General features: G+C 40.1%; 2 protein-coding genes across 2 annotated transcripts; one reads left to right on the forward strand and one right to left on the reverse strand.

Moving 5' to 3' along the window:
* Positions 1-1,436: 1,436 nt before the first annotated feature.
* Positions 1,437-15,015, reverse strand: fam193b (family with sequence similarity 193 member B). The gene is given in 11 exon segments (XM_038698791.1): positions 1,437-1,872; positions 2,018-2,093; positions 2,185-3,235; positions 3,866-4,099; positions 4,233-4,416; positions 4,516-4,751; positions 4,753-4,928; positions 7,232-7,438; positions 12,140-12,326; positions 13,002-13,280; positions 14,723-15,015. Coding segments are annotated over 11 exon segments (2,886 nt in total). The 5' UTR covers positions 14,882-15,015; the 3' UTR covers positions 1,437-1,775.
* A 1,243-nt stretch (positions 15,016-16,258) lies between these two features.
* Positions 16,259-20,801, forward strand: mxd3 (MAX dimerization protein 3). The gene is made up of 6 exons (XM_038700111.1): positions 16,259-16,443; positions 17,089-17,188; positions 17,349-17,378; positions 17,555-17,669; positions 18,834-18,999; positions 19,485-20,801. The coding sequence occupies exons 1-6, from the start codon at positions 16,374-16,376 to the stop codon at positions 19,601-19,603; spliced, it is 600 nt and encodes a 199-aa protein (XP_038556039.1). The 5' UTR covers positions 16,259-16,373; the 3' UTR covers positions 19,604-20,801.
* The last annotated feature ends 39 nt before the right edge of the window (positions 20,802-20,840 follow it).

Below are 20,840 nucleotides of genomic sequence, written 5' to 3' on the forward strand. Positions count from 1 at the left end.
CGTCAAGATGCGTCCAATTATCTCAAAGGCGATTCAGTCTGGCGTTGGAGAAGCAGGTCGTGGAAATGGTATACAAATTCATGTAAACCAAACCAAAATTATGACCTTAGAAAGCAAACACCACACTTTATTTTTGTCAAAACTGTATTGTTTTTAATCTTTCTGAACGAAAGATTTTTCACAGTATCAAAAGTGAATTTAAAAAAATGAAACAAGCCAACATACACTTGGCTCTTATTGATATAGTATAAATCTACATTCGAAACATTAAGATAATCTTCTCTAATTGTATATAACCAGGAAAGCATCAGAGATGTTATATGAAAACAAAATCTCAGCACAGATTCAGGAAAGAAATGATCCATCTCAATAAAAGCCATCAGCTAAAACATGGTTACTACTGGAAATCTTAAGGCCCTTGTCCCAAAAGAATCAACTCTTAAGTGATATTTGTAATCAAAAGATAACCAATACTTGGACTTCAGATAGGCTAGCTGAGGTACAGGGTGCCAAGGTCACAGTACGGGGGGGGATATAGAGTAGTATGGTTGAAAATATCTCTCACACACACACACAACTCCCAGAAACGCATGACAAAGGCTCAAAAGGGCCCCAAATTATCAATACCTCAATATGTACAAGCATCGAAATTAACTACATCAAACAATGTGTGATGGTTCTATGTTAAAATGAACACTGCACACTGGTGTCCCTGTCACTGCTGGGATATAAGGGGTTAAAGCAAGAGTTTAAGTTAAAAAGAAATGTGGTAAAGGACTTTCTTCTACAGATGGCAGAGTGCATATTGGATATCAAAAGGGATAATTGCTCAAGAGTAACACCAAGGGAGGCCTGACACTGAAGCAGCAGATGCATTTAACTTCACCCAATACAGGACTAGAGGACAGTATTCAGATTTTTCTGTTCTACATGTCACGCATGGGAATGTATTTGCATGGGTATTAACTGGATTTATATATTTTTAAGTGTTACAGTAAATTGATATTTTTCCCCACAGGATTCTATTAGCAGTGTTGCTGTATTGAAAACATTCATGTTTTTTAACATAATTTCATACAAAAAGATAACACTGTAGCAGGTAGGTCGTCAGGTGTTTCAGTTTTCTATCTGATTAATGATGACTAAAATCATTTGATGATCACGATTAAATGCTGACAAAACGATTGCAATTGAAAACTATCAACAACCACCGAATGCACTGCAGTCTGCTTGTGAGTAAAATCAATTCAATTGTTGCCACCGTTGCTCCCTGCAGAAGAGGAGGGCACAAGTGGTCCTTTTTTGACAGTTTTAGACAAACGGTCTACAACAGAGACTGATGTCGTGGGCGGGAATTTAGCGATGCAGAATGTACTGGATGATGAGCACCAAATTGAACTGATTGGAATTCAGAAGTTTAACAACGTTAAAATGTCTCAGATTTGTGATAAAAACATTTATTTCATGTAAGGTAATTGTTTACATACGTAATAAGCACATGGATGCAGTGGATTCAACAGACTTTTCTCCATTTTTGCATCTCTCATTTAGTGAACATTGCAATAATAGCAAAGGGTAAGAGTTGGCCTTGATAATGATCCCTGGCTTGTCAGCCACAAGTTATGTTTCAGTCTTCTGAATGGAGAGTATGATTTTGACCCAGGGTCCCTTGGCTTAGTAAGGAAAAGAAGAAAACAGGGAATGAGAGAAGGCCTCAGGCCAAATAGGGCTCTACTAAAAGAGTTTATGGTGTGAAGTTCTGGCCATCATCCAAGTTATTGAGCTGCATTGGAAGGAACCTTTTTGAGGCTGAAGTTGGACCAATTCACTGCTACCTTCTGGCGAGTTTGTTTTGCAGAATCAAGGCAAAACCTAGAGGGAACGAAGAGAGACGAACAACATGTGGTGGAGGAAAAAAAACAAACAATGCCTGGTTTTAGTGATGCGGCTGTTGTTAATAAATATAACTGTATATTAGTAATAATAGTATCCTAATATACGGCTGTGTTGAGCATACCTTTTGAAGTATTCCACTTCCCGATCAATCTCATCCATTTCTGTTGGATCCAAATCTTTAGGGAGAAATACATCATCTAGGGAATAAAGATTCAACATTAGCTAAAAACATTACAAATGAAGAAGAAAACTCAAATTTTGAATAGTGTTAAAGAGAATTTATTGTACCAATGGCACTGCTGGATTTTTCACCCTTGTTCTTGTTCTTCTTATTTTTCCCCTTGGTTTGCTGCTGTTGCTGCCCATTTACTTGAATGGTGGTGTGAGCTTTGTTTTCTGAATCCTGCTCAGACCGACCCCCTCGTGTTTCCGTGTCACCTTTCCCCTTTTGTGCATTCGAGAGGCCACCATTAGCTGCATGTTTGGATGATCTGGCTTCTTCAGCTTTCCTAGGTCCATTTCTCTGGTTGTCCGCAGAGTGCTGGGACTGTTTGTTTCCAGCTTTTGAGCCGTTAGAAGCCATTTCTTTAGACTCATTGGTTTTCTGTGTTTCATTCCAGGAGGCGGCTTTGGTTGGTTTGGTGGAATTATGCTCGGACACAGATTGCTCCTGTCTTAGCTGCTGCTTTTTATTCTTTTTTGACTTTGCACCACCGTTCCCGACCGTTGTATTCTTGGGATCATAGGCGTCCTCCTTCGATTTAGCTGTGGCTTGAGCTGGCACCTGTGGCAAACTGTCACATCCAGTGGAAGTGCATCTTTCTGGGGAACGAACCCTTATGAGCTTTGAGAGACTGGGGGTAGTGTGCAACCGCTGGATGTCCTTGGGCCCAGCAGGGACCCCTGATGCTGTGGTGGTGGAATTAGGGGATGAGACAGTGGTTGTGTCCTCCCATCCATTCACCAGGTCCAGGTGGCTCTTAAAGGTTCCCAATGAAAGAGGGGCCAGGTCAAGGTCTATCTGTTGCAGGTCAGAGGAACCATTGAGATGGGACAGTAAATGATTGCCCTCCAACGTGGCTGCCTTCTTTGGGAAGTCATTAACATCCAGATTGAGGTCGTACATGCTAAATGAGGCCCGGATTGAGTCTTTGATGGTGTTCTTAATCTCTTCCAGCCGACTGGTAAGAAAACTGTTGACACGCTCGAGCTCCAGCTGAGGCCAATCAAGCAACCGACTGGCTTCTGAACCATCAGGGAGGGGCTCGTCGACAGACTCAGATGGATCGGAGTGGGGGTCACTGCCTGCAGCACCCATACTGCCCTGCTGAGCTTTTTCCTGAAACAGAAATGGCACAGGCTTGACTGTGAGAACAGGTACACACACAAAATGTAATGTCATTGTGATAATAGATAAGTAAGGCTGCGTTTATTGAACCACAATACTTTTTTGTTATTTACCAAAAGCACTGAGTATCAAAACTATTTAGTTCCTGATTTTAAATTATATTCCTTAGGACTTGATAATTATGGCTGGCATTTTTTTAGCAACAGCCATTCAACAAATTTAGATTATGCAATTACCTCTCAATATAGTAGCTGTCATTACTGGCGGAGTCCGCAATTTCCACAAAGGATTCAAATTCATGAGGGAAACGATGCATTCACATAATCCTGCGTTACTGTTTGTCATTTTATCTAGTTATATCTAGATATCAGCCTCACTGTTTATTGTTCACTATCGTTTCAGAGCTGTACTAAGTTAATGCTAATGCAAACTGAATATGCCCTACACTGCTCAAATCAAAGGGATTATATAACTATAAATCTAAATGTTGCCAATTTGAGTATATTTGGGCAAAGTTATTCTTGTGTTTAGACACCATTTGCCATACATACATTCATATTCAAATTAAAATGAAGGAAAAAAAAAAAACACTCAATCACATTGTTTCTAAAGTTACCACACCTTCTTCTTTTGTTTGTGCCGTGCCCTTTTGGCAGCCTTGGCACTGTTGACAGGTTTGGGCTCCGAACTGTTTATGAAGTCTAGCAGCTCATCCACGTCCCGGTTGTCAATGGCACCAGCAGCTGTCAGATCCGAATCTTGACGCTGAGGTAGCTCCTCTTTACGCCGGGTCAGACGTGAGCGCAGCTTCTCTCGAATCTCAGCATAGTTACGGCTTGTTGGTGCAGCTGGAGGCTGTGACCAAATAACATATTATGTCACCTTTTCATAATTTCAGCTTTTTATAAACCCTTAACAAGTATATAATAGCACAATGAACTCTTAATTACTACTTAAAAGAGGATAGCAACACATTTTTTTAATGTACCGCATTATGTCCAAAGAATTCGCAATAGCAGCAGTCGCAGTACTTCCCGTCCTTCTGGTTGGTGGATGAGGAGGCACAGGAGCTCCTCTCAGAGCTGCTGTCTTCATCCTCTCCTTCCTCCAGCTCAGACGATGGGTGGCACAACGTCCCATTAGTCATTTTGTGCCCCTTACATGCCTGGTCTCTACAAAAAAAAACAAAAACAATTGACATTATCCCTCAGAGGGCATTCATATTTGGAATAAACACTCAAAAACAGAAATGTTGAGATAGTATTACTAACCTGCATGCCCCGGCCGTCAGATGGCCTACATTTGAAGTGGCCACTGTTCCCGCACTGTGTCCATTACAAGGGTGGTTACAGCCCATGATTGATGTGCCCAGTTTGCTGTGTTGAGTGTTCACGACAGGAATGTGGGAGTTTTTGCACGGGCTGGGCTTATGGACAGATGTCGGGCTGTCTGGACTGGGAGAACTGAGTTTGGCTGAGGAGCCGTGGAGGTTTGGTACCAGCGGGGGGGAAGGGAGTGTGGGCCGCCACACCAGTGCCAGACGAGGAGGTAACATGGCTGTGCTGCCCAGAATTCGGCTTTGGGGGCAGGAGGGAGGAATGCTGGGAAGACAGCCCGGTGGGACTGTTGGGGGGTACCGACAAGTCTGTGTGTTGATGGTGGTCACTGGGGTGGAAGGCTTCACCTGGAAAATAATGGGAAACATGAATAAAATGACCTGTAGAGCACAAATCTTTTTACACTACATCAGTTTGTGTTCTGGTCCGCAGAATTAATTTTAACTGGATTTCTTATTACCTTTTATAACTTAATATATATATAATAAAAGCGTTTCAAATATTCTCCTAATATGTTTTAATAGCCATTAATCAAACAGCTTTAATCAAACATAAACTTAGGGGGCTTTTACACCTACCTCGTTTGGTCCGGACTTTAGGACTTTTCAGTTTGGTCCGAACCAAAACTGCAGGTGTGACACCTTCCACGGACCACGGTCCGGACCAAACAGACGAAATTTGGTCAGACGAAAAGAGGTAGTCTCGGTCTGGATGAAACTGAACCATGGTTCGGTTTGTTTCTGGTGTGAAAGCATGTTTTGGATGGTTCGGACTTTCAGACTATTTACAGGAAGTTTGGCTGTTGGAGTGTAAACTGGAAACAAGCAAATGCACGGAGAAATGCATTGAAATAAGGACACAATTATAAATCTCCGGTGACAGCTCATCTTTTCAAACAGATGACCACTATAGAAGCACACTGCCACATACATCTTTGGTTTCTCCTGGCACGGAGGTGCAGAAGGATTGCTTGGGTTCTTCTCCTGTCCCGTCAGCAACGTTATAATGTTCGCACAACGAGGACGTTTAATTGCGAATTTGAATGAGCCTTCAGTATAGTTGGTGCTGCAGGTAGTAATGCCATAATAATAATAATATAGGAGCAGATATGCATATGTTCATTTTTAATTCATTCATTCTTGTCAAAGATACCCGCTGAACTGTCTAATAAACCAATCAATGTCAAGTATAGGGAGACGCAGCCCACATACATGATACGACAGGACGCAAGTGTGTCATGTAAAGTCCTTTAGCGCGGTCGCAGAATTGCAGTGTGAAACCAAAACAAACCAAAACTAACCGAATGTATCAAAATGTATCAAAACATGAACTTTGGTTCGGACCTTGGTGCGGACTTTCAGGTGTGAAAGCCCCCTTATATATGACGTCTTGACTTTCAGCAGTCATCTCTCCTCTCATCCACAGCGCTGTTTTTTTTTGTTGTTTGTTTGTTTGTTTGTTTGTTTTACACTGCAGCTGGCGCTGGACTTATAAATCAACTGCTGCATTGCTTTGACTGTGCCTGAACGTTCCTCTACAAAGTTTGCGCTACTGGGAGCAATGACTTCCTGTAATTTCTCACAACATAAAAGCCGTTTATGCTTGAAGTGTGACGGTATTCACCGGTACTGTCACTTTTACACTTTAATCTTTAGCGTACCAGACCCGGTACCTCCTCTGCCCTCTCCATATCAGGTTCTCTGGGCACGACGTGACGCTCACCTGTTCCCGTTCTCTCCTGCCTGCTAATCTCTGTAGGGAGATCGGGTGCTGTTCATGCAGCCCTGTGCATAGCTGTCCCTCAAAGTCACTTTTCGTGACCTGACCAATTACAGCCTGAAGTAGGCAGGACATTAAAAAAGGCTGAGGCACGACATCAAACTTAACAAATGTTGAACTTGTTCTGTATGCATGGTTTTTACTATTGACAAGTTAGTACTTTGCATAAACAAATGAAAGACTGACCTACCTTGTAGAGCATTTTTCTTACACAATAAACTAATGACTGAAAACAACCCACAAAATATAGCTGCTGTTTTGTCCAACTGGAATTAATATTAGGCTACTAATAGTAAGCTATAGTAGCCTATACCATTATCTGAAATTATAATGAATATACAAACATTAGCACTAATCAAACCTTAACCACAGTGGTGTAGGGCAATATAAGAGAAAGGGATTATTTGTGAAAATATTTTATTTGTAAAAATAGTTGAATTTCAACTAATAAACTATCTGTAGGCAGATTATCCAAATCAAGTGTAACCTGTAAATATATTATTATACTAACCATAATATATAATTATACTTTACTTTTATATCTTTACTCCTCCAGGTTGTGGATATATTTTGTTCATCAAATGGTCAGAAATAACAAAAAAATTTATAGATTTCGGTCCTAAGGTAACTCATTGCCTTTACTGTACGCATACTGATCATGCTTACTGTTGAGTCAAGTTACCCCCCAAAGGCCCATTCTGAGCCAGGAAAAACCCCGCAAAGGAGTAGGCCCATTACCACTAATTACTTAAATGTAAACTAAATTGGTCCCCTTTATATAGATTAACGAAGTTGGTATATAAACAAAGATTTCTGTGATATAATACATTTTGTTTAAATGATGTTCTGGAGGAGTCAAAGGAAACATTACCTGGTGGCGTTGGTCGACGGCACATGGTCTTGAAGTGCTTGGGAGTGGTCTTACAAAGGTCTGCTGAGGTAGACTGGGGGTTCCCAGCAGAAGATCCACTGGAATTCTGGGATGACGGGTGACTGTAGGGACAGACTTTGGTCCCAGACGTTTTAGCAGATTTCCCAGGCGCTTCATGAAGTCCTCTTTTCTCGTAACAGGCTGACCCTGCTGGTTTCATAAATTTGAAACGGACTTGATGATAGATTTAAAACAATACAAATAGAAAATACTCTTTATTAGAACCATAAACCTTCGACTCCAACACTTGGTTGCAGAACAGAACTAAACAAAGGAGGTACCATTTAGTTTGCTGGTATATTGTGTTAAATATGTCTTACAAAAGGTGTAAAGAGTAAAGCCGCGTTTCCACCACAGGAACTTTACCCCGGAACTAGGAACCTTTGGAGGAACCAACTGTGTTTCCACCGCAGGGACCAGGGTCTACATTTAGTTCCAGGGTCTCTATTTTACCCCCAAAAAACATCCCTGGGTTGTACTCTCCAAAAGTACCGGTACTAGGGGTGGGGTGGGGCTTGCCTTGCAGTGAATTTCTCAACAGTAGTGTAGAGGCTACTTGCTTTAAATCGAGCATGTCAGGTGTTTTTCTACTACTGATTCTCTCCTTTCCACCATAAACCAATAAATCACAATCAACAGTCAGATAGCCGATGTCAGCCTGAGATCGTACGTCGGTATTCTATTTATAGTTCGGAAATAACAGCCAGCGTGCAGCAGTGTGTTTTTACGCTAAATACTGGATCTGGAGTTGTTTTAAATTTTCATCGGTCAGCAGGTTTTTTCACAGACGTGAGTGCTGCCAGCTGATCTGCAGATTTTTTCTGCTGGAAATGTTTTAATAACCTTCCAAACTATTGTGATTTTATGATTTTGTATCTTTCTCTGTGCTCCAGATCTTTTAAGAATTTGATGGCTTTATCCAGTTTGTTATTAAATTTTTAACGAACGTTATCGTGTGTCTCTTCATTATACTCCCACACAAAAAAAGCGTTTTTTAATAGTCAAGCATAGCCTATTGTTTTTCATTATATTCCAATAAAATCTGATGTTCATATATACATTTTGCTCATCAATAGTGGTTACTAAATAATGATGCCTGTCCATCGGTTTGTATGCCATATACGTCAGCTGGTTAATTTGCCTAATCTTCGCAGGTGTTTCGACTGTGGTGGAAACGCACACAATGGGCTGAAGAAACCTTTTAGTTCCTTGAAAATATGAGAAACAATTGGAAAGAATTTTACTCTCCATGTGACATGTGTCTTTGGGATTTTGAGGGATTTGATCAATACCTGTTAATCAACAATTTCCAGGTGCTGAGATGTTGGTAATTCAAGAATAATAATTATAATGGTACAAATAGATCCCTGCTCTTTGGAGGCGTGTTGAATGGTGATAATGTGTCACTGCTCTGAAACAACATTGCCCCTTTTGTTAATCAAAATAGGGAGAAAAGCAGTACTACAACATCAGAATTATTTTACATATTGCAAAAAAGTCTCTTCCTGGCACCACGTATGCACACCCACTTAAACATTTACTATCGTATGTATTGAAATACCTCATGTAGCTAAGTTCCCATACAACTACAGACAAATATTTGTTGGATGTTACAGCTAATTAAGAAACGTAATTGTTCACCAGAAAACATCAACAAACTTTCCAAATTAAATAAATACAAATACCATCTCGCATGTAAGTTTGCTCATGCAGGACGGGCACAGCTGCATTCACAGAGCAAACATGCCATAATTTATGACTACTTTCACATACCCTTGCGTAATTGACATGGCCCATTCAAGCATTTGCTAAACTAGAAATACAACCTAAGTTACGCACCAGGTAACCTCCATTAAGTGGTTTGATGAGAACCAAGAAACAGGAAGCAGACAGACAACAGCAAAAAAAATATCATAGCTGTTCGAATTGCCATGCTTCCCATTTTATAAACAACGGCCTTTCTCAAGCCCAGGTCAAACATGTCTCACTTTCTCCTCTACGTCCCCAAGTCCAAGCTCAGCAGTTTTGGGGAAAGAGCCTTTTCCAGGGCAGCTCCCAGGCTCTGGAACTCCCTCCCCCATGAGATCCGCACCTCTGAGTCCCTCATCATTTTCCAGTCCCACCTTAAGACCCATCTCTTCTCCTCTGCCTATCCCTAGCTGTGTTTTTTTTTTTTGTCTTGTTTCTTTATCTGCTCTGTAAAGCTACTTTGAGTTTGTGAAAAGCGCTATACAAATTCAATTTATTATTATTATTACTTTCACATTCAATCTCCACAAATAATTTCAGGTATCTTTGCTATGGCTGGAAAATGTTATAGCCCAAGCCACCTGAGTCACTTTGAAATACAGTCTTATTAAACGACTGAACAGCCAAAGACTTTATCCAATGTTCTTTTATCTGTAATACTTACTATGTATTGAAAAATTGGGCTAAGATCCATCGTGATTAAATTTCAATTTAACATTCTATGATTCGATCACACTCAATTTTTTATTCCCCATTTTTCTTTCTTGGCCCAAATATGTGCACATTTGAGTGAACAGGTGCAGATTCTTTGTGATAAAACTTACACAACATACGCTGCTGTGTTTCATCCTTTCTCGAGTACATGGAGCTTTGCCACTTCTAATGGGTAAATGTGATTTTGTATCTTAGTTGTAATACATCTAGGGCTGTCGCGATAACTGCAAAATTGAAATACGGAGGACGGCAAGCACCGCAACAACCGCAATGTTCATACTGTACACTTCAGGGCGTGTTAAATTAATAAATGAGTGCTTCAAAAGTTCCACAACCATAACAAGCTCTGTAACAGTTGAAGGATGGATCGCCATGGGCTGTACATGACCCGACTTCAAACTCTGAAGCTATAAGTGTTGCCGTGTTGTTTACCGTTTATTTTAAAGGTTAGGTAACTTGGCGTTAGCATATTGCGCGGCTAATGTGGCACGCCTGTGTGTGAGGGATGAAACAGTATGAAAACTTCATATCACAATTATAGTGACCAAAATGATCACGTTATCAGTATTATCACGGTATTGTAAAAATGTGCCGAAAAAGACTAAAATGTACTGATACACACACTGAAACCATTTCAACAAGTTTTATACTGAAAACTACAAATAGAATTGCCATTTTGTTGCATAAAAAATAAACAGCAAATACCTTTTGTAAACATATGAAAATCATCTAAGTGTGCATTATCAAGATTTTATATTATATAGGTAACACAATGACCCCGTGGACAATTACATGAAAACAAGTCTGCTGACAGGGATAGCAACTGCAATGAGCCCAAAAACTGACATAAATACAGAGCAGTCTGTAGCATTTCTAGATATGCTGGTTGGTTGATTAAACTGCATAGCGTGTTATCACGTGCAGTGGGCCAATAGACTCTGCCACCACACGACGCACATGGCAACAGAACAACGTGTAGCGTTTTTACAAGAGCAGCAACACTAAGAGCTTCAGTTTACAAGCAAGTCAGAGAGAAAAAACAAAGCTACAAATTAACTCACCCTGCGTTCACTATAAGGTCATTTTCTTCAATCTAGTTTCCCTCAGCGTCTCATAAAAACTAAAATACGACCAGACTTCAGAGTGACTGAAAAATCTCAACAGCGCGTCTTCCAAACAAACCCACGTTGCATTCTGCGCATGCGCGCCTGCTTCTGGGAGAGGCTGGACAGCAGGGTGCGAACTATGGGTGAGCTCCCCTAAAGAGGACATCATCTCCCCTAGAAGCATGATTTGTGATATATTGACAGCATGATTTAATGCCATTAACGATCACCGACCGTCAGCTGCGGGCCGGTCGCTCCGCGATCTCCTGGCCCCGTCCGCTCCACTCCGTCTCCGGTACTACGGGTTGTGTCGCTAGTACGGCCCACGCGCTGTGAACGGTTCGTGATCATTCGTCTTGCTGGATGAATATTACGCACTACTGCAGCTGGGTGCTCTCAGCAGCGCCACGCAACTTTACAAAACAAACAGCTGTTGTGTGAAGCGTAACTGTAGTAAAAAGGCTACATATGATAATATTAATAATTATATTTGTATAATTATAATAATAAGACAAATATGCCTGATACTTTCACAGTCAGGCCTACATGCTTTGCAGCTATCAATGATTCAGCAGTAAGAATCACAGTCCGCAAGTCCTGACCGCACAGACGGACACTTCCGCATTTCAGAGTTCCGCCAACATTACGTTATCAATTAACCTCTAGATAATCGATTATAGGCATTTGTGAATCGATTCGGAATAGTCCAAATTTTGGTAGAATTATTTAGTATGATGAAATAAATTTAGGTTTTCTTTGCTGTAATCTTTCCATTGGCGCTGATATTTGATTCTGGTTACAGCACAGCTTGCAGAGATTTATATTTCTAAGCAAAACAGTGTTCTCCAATAAAATTAAAGAAAAGTATTACAAAGAAACGTTTTCTTCCTGATCTTTTATAAACGGTGAGCCAAGTCGTATTGTCTGATTTACTTAAGTTGTCCGCATTGGAAATTTGGTTATTTTTAAATTTATGTCCGCCATCTGAGTGCACTTGCTAGTTTTGACAACACACTTATCTTAAAACATTATTCCACCTTTCATCATGCTGAGCTCTAAGGGCTTCGGAAAGTAGAGCACTGCAAGCTGCGTCTTTGTTCCTCTAAAATGCAGTCGACTAACACCTGAAGAAAGTGGCCAGAAATGTATTACACATTTATAGCTGAGCAAGTAAGCTAACAAGGCAGCTGTGGAGCTCTGATTCTAACCAAATATACATCCATTTCACAAAACTGAAACTCGTAACACTTCTCAGTTTAGAAATTAAGCGATGACAGACCTGGTTGTGAGTGTGAAGAAGTGTTGTGGTTGCAATGTTCCCCTCCATTGGTGTGGGCAGAGTTCCAGAGACCTGACAGTTTGTGGGCTGACAGGAAGGAACTCGGGTCCCAATCCACAGTACTTTGCTCTGGGTAACCATTCCCACAGCTCTGGGACTTACAAGAGGAAGAGTGTGACAATGGTACCTGAATAAAAAAAAAACAAAAAAACAACAACAAGAAACCCAACAGGTTAATCACAGGGCTGTCTACATAGGGGTACATTTTGGCAACAGTGGCACCAAATAACAATATTAGCTTGTAAAACATTAATGTGTGTGACAAGAGCACAAACATCTTTAAAATGCATTAATCAATCTAAACAAACAAAAAAGGAAAGAAAAAAAATGCAAAGATTAAAACAAACAAAAAAATCACTGCAGGGGACTGTTCAGCCATCTCTCTCCGTTTGTCCTATTTTTAACATTTGAAAGTTTGAGCCAAATATTAACAAAACATCTTTTACACCATGTTCATGTGCAGTCAAGCTCAAGTATGTTAATATACTACATCTTAAAAATTTGCATTTTATGTAAAAACAAGCAAGAAGGCGAAGGCTAAAGCTGCTGCTGCCTTACATATGCCACAGAGACAGAAATACAAAATTTGTTATTTCTGAAGAGACTCAAAGTAGACTACATGTTTAAACCTGTTCAATCCATCAAGATAGACATATTTATTTAGTAAGTATGCACATGCAAATGCAAAGTCCTCTCTGATGAATAAAGCTGAGATCACCTCAGTCAGCAGAAACAGTTTAACTAGAAAGTAGTCGTAAAAAGGTTCCAGACACGTAACCCAAATCAGTTCCTTTTTATTTACCGGCGTCGGCTGCTCCAGGGTGCTCCGCCTCTCCTCCTCTTCCACACTCTTGCAGCAGCTCTGACAGATCCACAGAGGCACCTCTCCCAGCAAGGACTGAGACAGCGAGGGCACAGCATCAGCAAGCTTACGCCCCGGCGCCTCCCGCAATAAGGCCTGGGAGAGTGCAGGCACCGCATCAGCCAGCTTGGTCCCATGGCTCCCAGGAAGTCCGTTTGCAGAACTTGCTCCCCAGTCTTTAAATTCACGATGGCACAGGAGGCAGCAGGTGTGCATAGGCTAGGTAGAGAAAGAGAGCATAAAGAGGTCAAGTATTAGCCTGTAATTACCAGTCAAACTGTGAACTGGGGTGCATAATGCTGTTGGTTAATTAACACCAGGGGTGGAAAAGAGTCTTCTAGGTTAGAGGTCTCTCAGAATAGATTCTACAGTATTGACAATGTCTACTGCACATGATAAGGGATTAAACTGATGTTTTTTAATGCTAATAATTATGTGTGTGTGCATATGCACTCAGTTGTCAGTTTATTAGGTACACCCAGTTTAAAACAAATGCAGTCTAAGACAAAAGTGATGCAAAACATCCCCAGTTAAAGAGTTGAATCAACACCTCTCCAAAAACAGTTTCAACAAATATGGTTTAATAAGCTTCTCAATGGCGGCTTTACTGCAGGTCAGTTACATGGTATTCATTTTTTATGTACCAAATAAACTGGCATTCATAGTTAGATGTCCCCCAGTATTTTCTGGACATCGCATCATTTTTTGATATAGTGATATTACACCTAAGACACAAACAGGTAATTCACAATTACAGACAAATTTGAGCCAATATACAGATCTAGCTATGCGACGTGTCTAGACGGGAATCGTACACATGCGGTATAAAACATAACTAAATCCAAGCAGCAGTAAGGCTCAGAGGTCAGATGTAAGGTTAGCTGGTTTGCTGAGGCGACTGTGGTCCAGCTGTACAAAGGGTTACCCTCAACTTTGATAGCTAACGTTACAAACTCCGATTTAGCATCACTGGCTGATAACTGCATGCACTGAAACTTCTGACATTAGCTCCTGTCACACTCCGATATTAAAGTGTAGTACGGCAAAAACCTTATGACAGAGTCGATTAAACATCTCGAACCATGTCTGACAGTTAGCTACCCTAATTATGAACCCATTATCTCTCCCAGTTTACTAGCTAATTAGCCTGTAGCTGGTTAGCCGCTGCTGGCTGAGTGGTTCCTGTAGCTGGGTTCAAGTGCAGGCAGTAAGCACGTTTGCAGCACGCTAGCTGGAGACGATAGCCCGGCTAGCCTTTTGGCTAAGGTTAACGTTATCTGGGCGGATGAATAGTTGTAAACGCTGGGAATGGGACGACATTTCCGAGGCACAATGTCACCTGTCCGGCAAAAGAAGATGGGCTGCAATGTTAGACACATTGCCTTAAATCCGCCTGCTGGGTACGATTCTGCTCGCTAAGTTGAGCGTATTATTTATTTAATTAAATATCGAACGACGTGAGAGCTCTACATCCACGACTACTACATAAAGATTAACATTGCTTTTAGCCACCCAGCGGATGCATATAACTTCAACCCTGCAGGATCTAACGTTAGCTACATAAAATAAAAACACAATGGAGGATGCTTAAATTAGTGCTAGCTCAGAGGCTAGCTAGCCTATTTTAAAAGCAGGGATTGGCTTGTTGCTAGCTAACCTACCTGGTTCGCCCTGGTAGTGGCCAGCCTATCCAGCCCAGCATCTCCGCCGTCACCGCCAGCTGCATCGCCGGGAGAGACTGGGATCTTCGGTGCGGTCTGCTGTTCAGGCACAAGCTCCTTCTGGGCGACTCCTTGCTGCTTGCTTTTCTTCCTTGCCATCACGACGGTGTTTAAAATACGCTTTTGCCAAGTTTGCACCAGTTTTGATTATTTTGAGAGCACACTTTCGTTTCTTATCGGACCTCAAAATGTTCTCTATCTCCTCCACTCAAGACAACAGTCAATATGGCGGAGGACTGGCACACTCAGGAGTTCATAGGTTAAAGATACAGCTGGCAAAGAAGCTTCACTCCAATACGCTGAATACAACTGAAACCTGACACAGGCAGTGAAGCCAGACGTTGCCATATTTAGTAAGGGCAATCCTCTCCTCCCACTTTCTTCTATTTTATTATTCTTTAGCACTGACAAAGACAATTAAACAGGTCCTCCTGCTTACTCTTGCTATTCAAACGTTTGTTTCAGTGTTTGAGTATATTAATTCAGCATTTAATTGTGCGCTCGCTAAATAAGTTGTCATACAGTATGTAAAAAAAAAATATATATATATATATATATATATATTATTATAGAAAGTAGATGATGATGCTGGCTGGAGTTTAGGTAAAGATGTATGTTGCTGTTTTCGATAGTTGGGCTGAGTAAGGTAGAACATTTAAGTATAAGGTCAATAACATATATAACAGTGCAACTTTGTAAAACTAGCTCACAGACGACCAGCTGTTTAGTTTTAGCTTTTCATATATAAAAAGGGGCAATATGCATAAGTGCATGCCAAAATGATATTGTTGTCGTTGTTAAACAAAATAATAAATGTTTGAAACATAAAGGTGCTGTGAAAGGGGAGGGGACGGGCTTGATAATGACGTTTTATGTGGATGCCTTCAAATGCTCTCGTAAATATTATGTAATCGCAAACTAAATGCAAACACAACGATGGGCCCAATTATAACACAAGAGGGAAAGTAAACATTTATTTGACATAATAGTGTTTATTACACTATGTTTAGTAAAAATAGATAGTTTCTGACTATATTATTATTAGAATTTAGGCATCTTACACAAACAGTAGTAGGCTATTGCAATGTGTGCCAGAATTATTTTGCACCCCAACACATTTTAATATATATTTTATTATCTGTTAAGTTCTGTGTGTGTAGCATAGAGGGACTACACACTTTCTTTTCATTATATAAACTTGTGTTGTATAAATAAACGACTTTGTAACTTGCACCTTGAAACTGTCTAAAATTGTGGGGGTAAAACAAGTAAAAGTATTGTTGTTTTTATATGTCACCCGTATATGTAACGTTACTCCTTTTAAAAATTAAAATAAACCAACATAGGCCAATACTTCGGATGGTCCTTTTTGTTAATATATCCGACAAACCTGTTGCCCGCCGTATCATTTTCATGAGTTGAGTTTCAACTGTCCGAGCTCACGCCGAGCACGTGAATGCAGTGTCAGTGTTCGAGGTCCTGTGGATTGAGGACGTGCAGCACAGACACAGCTTCATCTACTCCTGTCTGCTGACGCTTTATCCACAGTAGGGTGTTCACCCGAGGTTGTTTTATTTCAACAAACAAAATAATGGACGGAAACGTTTGCAACATCCAGGTGCTTCTTCGTGCTGCCGAGTTTCTGGAGAGAAGAGAGCGAGGTAAGTGTTTTATGACAACTGTCAGTCAACAGGGGAGGAAGTTGGTTCTTTCAAAAAAACAAAATACACAATGAAGCGACAGTAACTTTGAGCGCATAACATAATGCGCAGACATAATGCAGTGCAAGTGTTCGAGGAACCATCGAGATTCTTGCTAGAATGTTTTTTTAGGCGATGTTTCTCATTTGACTCAGTGACCTACATATCGGTCCCATCATTGTACTCAAAGGCGCCAATCTGGTCCGATTTGAAAATGAATCTGAGCGGCTCTGGGCGCTCATTACGGTTTATGAAAGTGGGGCTGGAAAAAGCTATAATATAACTTTCTGTCGGAGTTTCCACACTGTAGAGATTGTATTGTGCGTTTCTATTTGCGAGGCTAGAGAGAGTAGTTTTATAATAGTGAATAGACAGTGTGTGATGGCGCCAAAACCAAAAACAAAACGTCCAGCTGATGATGCTGGTGACAGCAGTTTTTTTTGTCGTCTTCATCTCACAGCTTAGGAAGAAATGGTAAACGAGCTGTATTTGTAGCACTAGGGTTCACTAACCCTAACCATGGGAACACGTTGTATTTTACATTGCATACCGCTGGATTTCAGACTATTTAGGAAAACAGCTGTATTGTTTTTTTCTCTCGCACAGAGGCAGAACATGGATACGCTTCACTCCTGCCTCTCAGCCCAGGTCTCTCTGATAAGAGAAGCAAACAGAAGAGTAAGAAGATATCTGCTGGTGGCAATAGGTGAGTTACATTACATAACAGACAACTGACAAGAGGGTGTGGTTGTTAAGTTTGACTTTCAGTTTTGATAAAGATCCATTTTAGACACGAATACCTCACACACTTGTCATTCCCAAGCAGTCATAAGAGCTAATCAAACGGCCTATTTCCTTGTCTGCAGGTCAGTTCACAACGAGCTGGAAAAAAACAGGTAATTCACATTTTGTCATAATAACCGATAAATAATAGACAATTGGCAAAAGACACCTTTTTCCTCTTTTTAAAAAAACCTAAATTTAGTTAAGAGTAAGCAACAGTGCTCAACACCCTGTTGTTTTCACATGCATGGATTAACAGCATCAGTTGTTGGTTCTTCTTGCTCCATAGACGAGCTCAGCTGCGGCACTGCCTGGAGCAGCTCAAGAGGCAGGTCCCTCTGTCCTCTGACTCGATGAGGAACACCACCCTCAACCTGCTGAGGAGAGCCCAGCTTCACATAAAGGTAGACACCATGCCCTGGCATCCTACTAATAAAACACCTGTTGCTGGGAGAGTAAATCAGTGGTGGACAGTAACTTAGTACATTTACTCAAGTAGCCTACTATACCTAAGTACAAATTTGAGGTACCCTCCTGAAATTACTTGAGTATTATGTTTTCATGCCACTTTCTACTTCTACTCCACATGTGTTACATCTCAAAGGGAAATATTGGACTTTTTACTGCACAACATTTATCTCACAGCTTTAGTATTTACTTCACAAATTAAACTTTTTACACACAAAACATATGAAGAGTTTATAAAATGTGATGTTATGTTGTAAATTAAACTAACCAAATAGAGCTGAAAAAGATTAGGTTGACCAAAAATTAATTTTACTATTAAACCATTTTAAATTTAAGTCATTTTTCATTCTTGATGCTTTTATTTATTCTATCAATCTCATATTTTTTAAGATATCTTTACATTTATATAGGTTTATGTATATTGTTGTGGCATACCTACTCGCCAATACAAATTCCTTGTATGTGTAAAAACAACATGGCAATAAATTATAGTTATAGTTAATAATTTGAATATAGTGTTAAAAATGTTGAGGTTTGGACTGTTCGGACAAAACAAGCATTATGAAGGTGTCATTCTAGGTAATGTTGACGGCATTTCTCACTATTTTCAGAATTTTTACAAACTATATATAATATTATATACAATATATAATAATTAATAGAGAAAATAATCAGCAGATGAAAAGTTCATGAGCAGTTCAAAATGAGCTCCACCTCAACCAACCTCAACTAAAATCCTGCTTTTACGCGAATGCATGAGTACTAATAATCTCATCATAGAACATATGATAGTATAGCAGTCACAGGGGACATTTTTCTGCATTTAGTACTATTTGCTTTAAATACTACATTTAGTACATTTCTCAGATTACGTTTCTAACATTTTCAATGCAGACAGATTTCGTAAACAGATTTTTACAGTGTGGTATTAGTACCTTTACTTAAGTGAACAATCTGAATACTTCTCCCACAACTAGGTTCTTCTACTACAGCATCTTCTACTCTTAAATAATATGCTGTGTTTCTGTCCAGTTATTGTGCATTTGTCCACTTTTTTAATCCACTGCTCTCTTGTCTGTCTCTCTGCTTTCTCACTACAGAAGCTGCAGGAGCAAGATGAGCGTGCGGAGCAGCTGAAGGGCCGCCTGCGCTGGGAGCAGAGAGAGCTGCAGATTCGGCTGGAGCAGCTGCAGAGAGGCACGGAGAGGATGAGGAACGACAGTCAGGGGTCGACCATGTCCTCCGAGCGCTCAGACTCTGACAGAGGTAGGTCTCTCGGGGGTGTGCAAGAGGAAAAGGGTCTCATCTCGGCACAGTCACAGTACATGCCTGGCCTTGCTTTACTGCTAAAAGTATGATCTCAGCTTTTGCTTCAGTAAGCACAACCTCATATTTTTTGATCCTGTCACATTCAAACCTTCCCAATTATGGTCTTAGTGTGAACCAGAAGTCCCAGCAGAGGCTATGGGGAAAAAAGACCCCTACTGATTTTAGTCGTTTGTTAATCATACGTTAGTGTAGTCTACTCATTATAGGAATTTATGATGTCTACATTTTACCAATGTTTCTTGATATTTTTTGAGTAGCTGTTGCAGTTTGTCATGCATAATAGTGGAACGCACATCATACATTTGCCATACTGAGAAATATTATGAGGAAATATGTTCTTGTTCATATCATATTACAAACGAGTGAATTTTCTCATATTTTGTTCTGCTAATGGATTTGATCTTTGGTTGGTTACCTTGCAGAGGATGTGGAGGTTGACGTGGAGAGCATCGTGTTTGACTGCGTGGACTCTGACGGACTGAGCATAACACAAGCTGGCGCAGACCACTGTTACTCCAGCATGGACAAAGCCTGGCTATGACAGCGGCAGAAGAAAATCCCTACCGTCATTCATTGTAATGTTACTAGGAAGAGGACAGGAAGAGGAGAAAACATTCCAAAAACAAGCAAACGGGAGGGAGAGGGAGAAAGACGTTACTGTACAACTGAACATACTTTTTTTTTTTTTTTTTTTTACAGGAGTAACTTGACATTCTCTTCTCAACATATGTCAGACTACAAGCTAAATGATAATGTTATGAATGAGCTGTGTCCATTTGCACTGAATAGCAGTTAAAATCACTGTGCTGGGATGGATGTAACATTTATTTTTATTTTATTTTTTGTCAACCATTAATGGCATTTCTTTCCAAAGCCATGAAGTGAGATTCAAAAAGTCCTATTTATTCATCTTTAAGGGCTTTTAAAAATCCAAATAAGGGCTTTTTATTCAAAACTCTTTAACTTATTTTGTACTTCAGTATGCCAATACTGAAGTCTGCCTTAAGTCGGTTTTGGTGTAGTATTCCATTCAGCTTTTCTTTAGCACTAAATTCGTATTTCCGTGATGTCACATGTAGCATGCACTTCAACATTAATCTGTGCTTTGTTTTGTATTGTCCTATTATGTACGTCATGTATTTTGTTCTTTTTCTTCTGTTGCACAAAACGTCCACGCGTTGCACTTGTTTTATCTCAAAAAAAAAGATTGTGGGTACATCAAAATGAAAACAGTCAACAGGAATGAACTGGTCATGTTTGCACATTCATATCTGGCAATGAAGTAACTGTGTGGTCGGTGTATTTTTACACAATTCGGTCTGTGATCAAGTGCAAGAATCATAACGCCTGTGTTAAAGTCCGACTGTGAGAGCATAAGGAAAGAGGTCCGATGACATTTACACTTTAATTCACGCCTCATAATAACTAATTTCTTAGTGTGCTTAATCACGACTGTACACTTCAGTGCTTGTGCATTTGTTGATATAAATGATAATTATTCATGCAACAAATTCACCAGTGAGGCAGGCAGTTTCTACTTGTAATGATACTTATTAAGTATGTATCGTATTCATTGTTATACATTTAATAACTGAAGGTGCTTTTTCCCTTGTATATGCAAGTTGCCTTATGACCTTTTAATATTATGTATGCATTAATCTGTCTCTCCACCCAGTCATATTATGTAGCATTTTTGTACTGGTTTAAGCTTTTTATTGAATAAATATTTTCTATATTTATGTGCAGCTTTTGATGATTTTACTGGAACTACTGATTAA

The sequence above is a fragment of the Micropterus salmoides genome, unplaced genomic scaffold (genome assembly GCF_014851395.1).
Source record: "Micropterus salmoides isolate LMB-PRFRI ecotype aquatic unplaced genomic scaffold, ASM1485139v1 Ms_hic_scaffold_5, whole genome shotgun sequence".
NCBI classification, from domain to species: domain Eukaryota; kingdom Metazoa; phylum Chordata; class Actinopteri; order Centrarchiformes; family Centrarchidae; genus Micropterus; species Micropterus salmoides.

Bases quoted from the DNA above. Each gene is read 5' to 3' on its own strand.
- mxd3 (XM_038700111.1), top strand. From the start codon at position 16,374: ATGGACGGAAACGTTTGCAACATCCAGGTGCTTCTTCGTGCTGCCGAG. The intron at 17,189-17,348 runs GTGAGTTACATT...CCTTGTCTGCAG, and splicing joins ATATCTGCTGGTGGCAATAG to GTCAGTTCACAACGAGCTGG. The intron at 19,000-19,484 runs GTAGGTCTCTCG...GTTACCTTGCAG, and splicing joins GCGCTCAGACTCTGACAGAG to AGGATGTGGAGGTTGACGTG.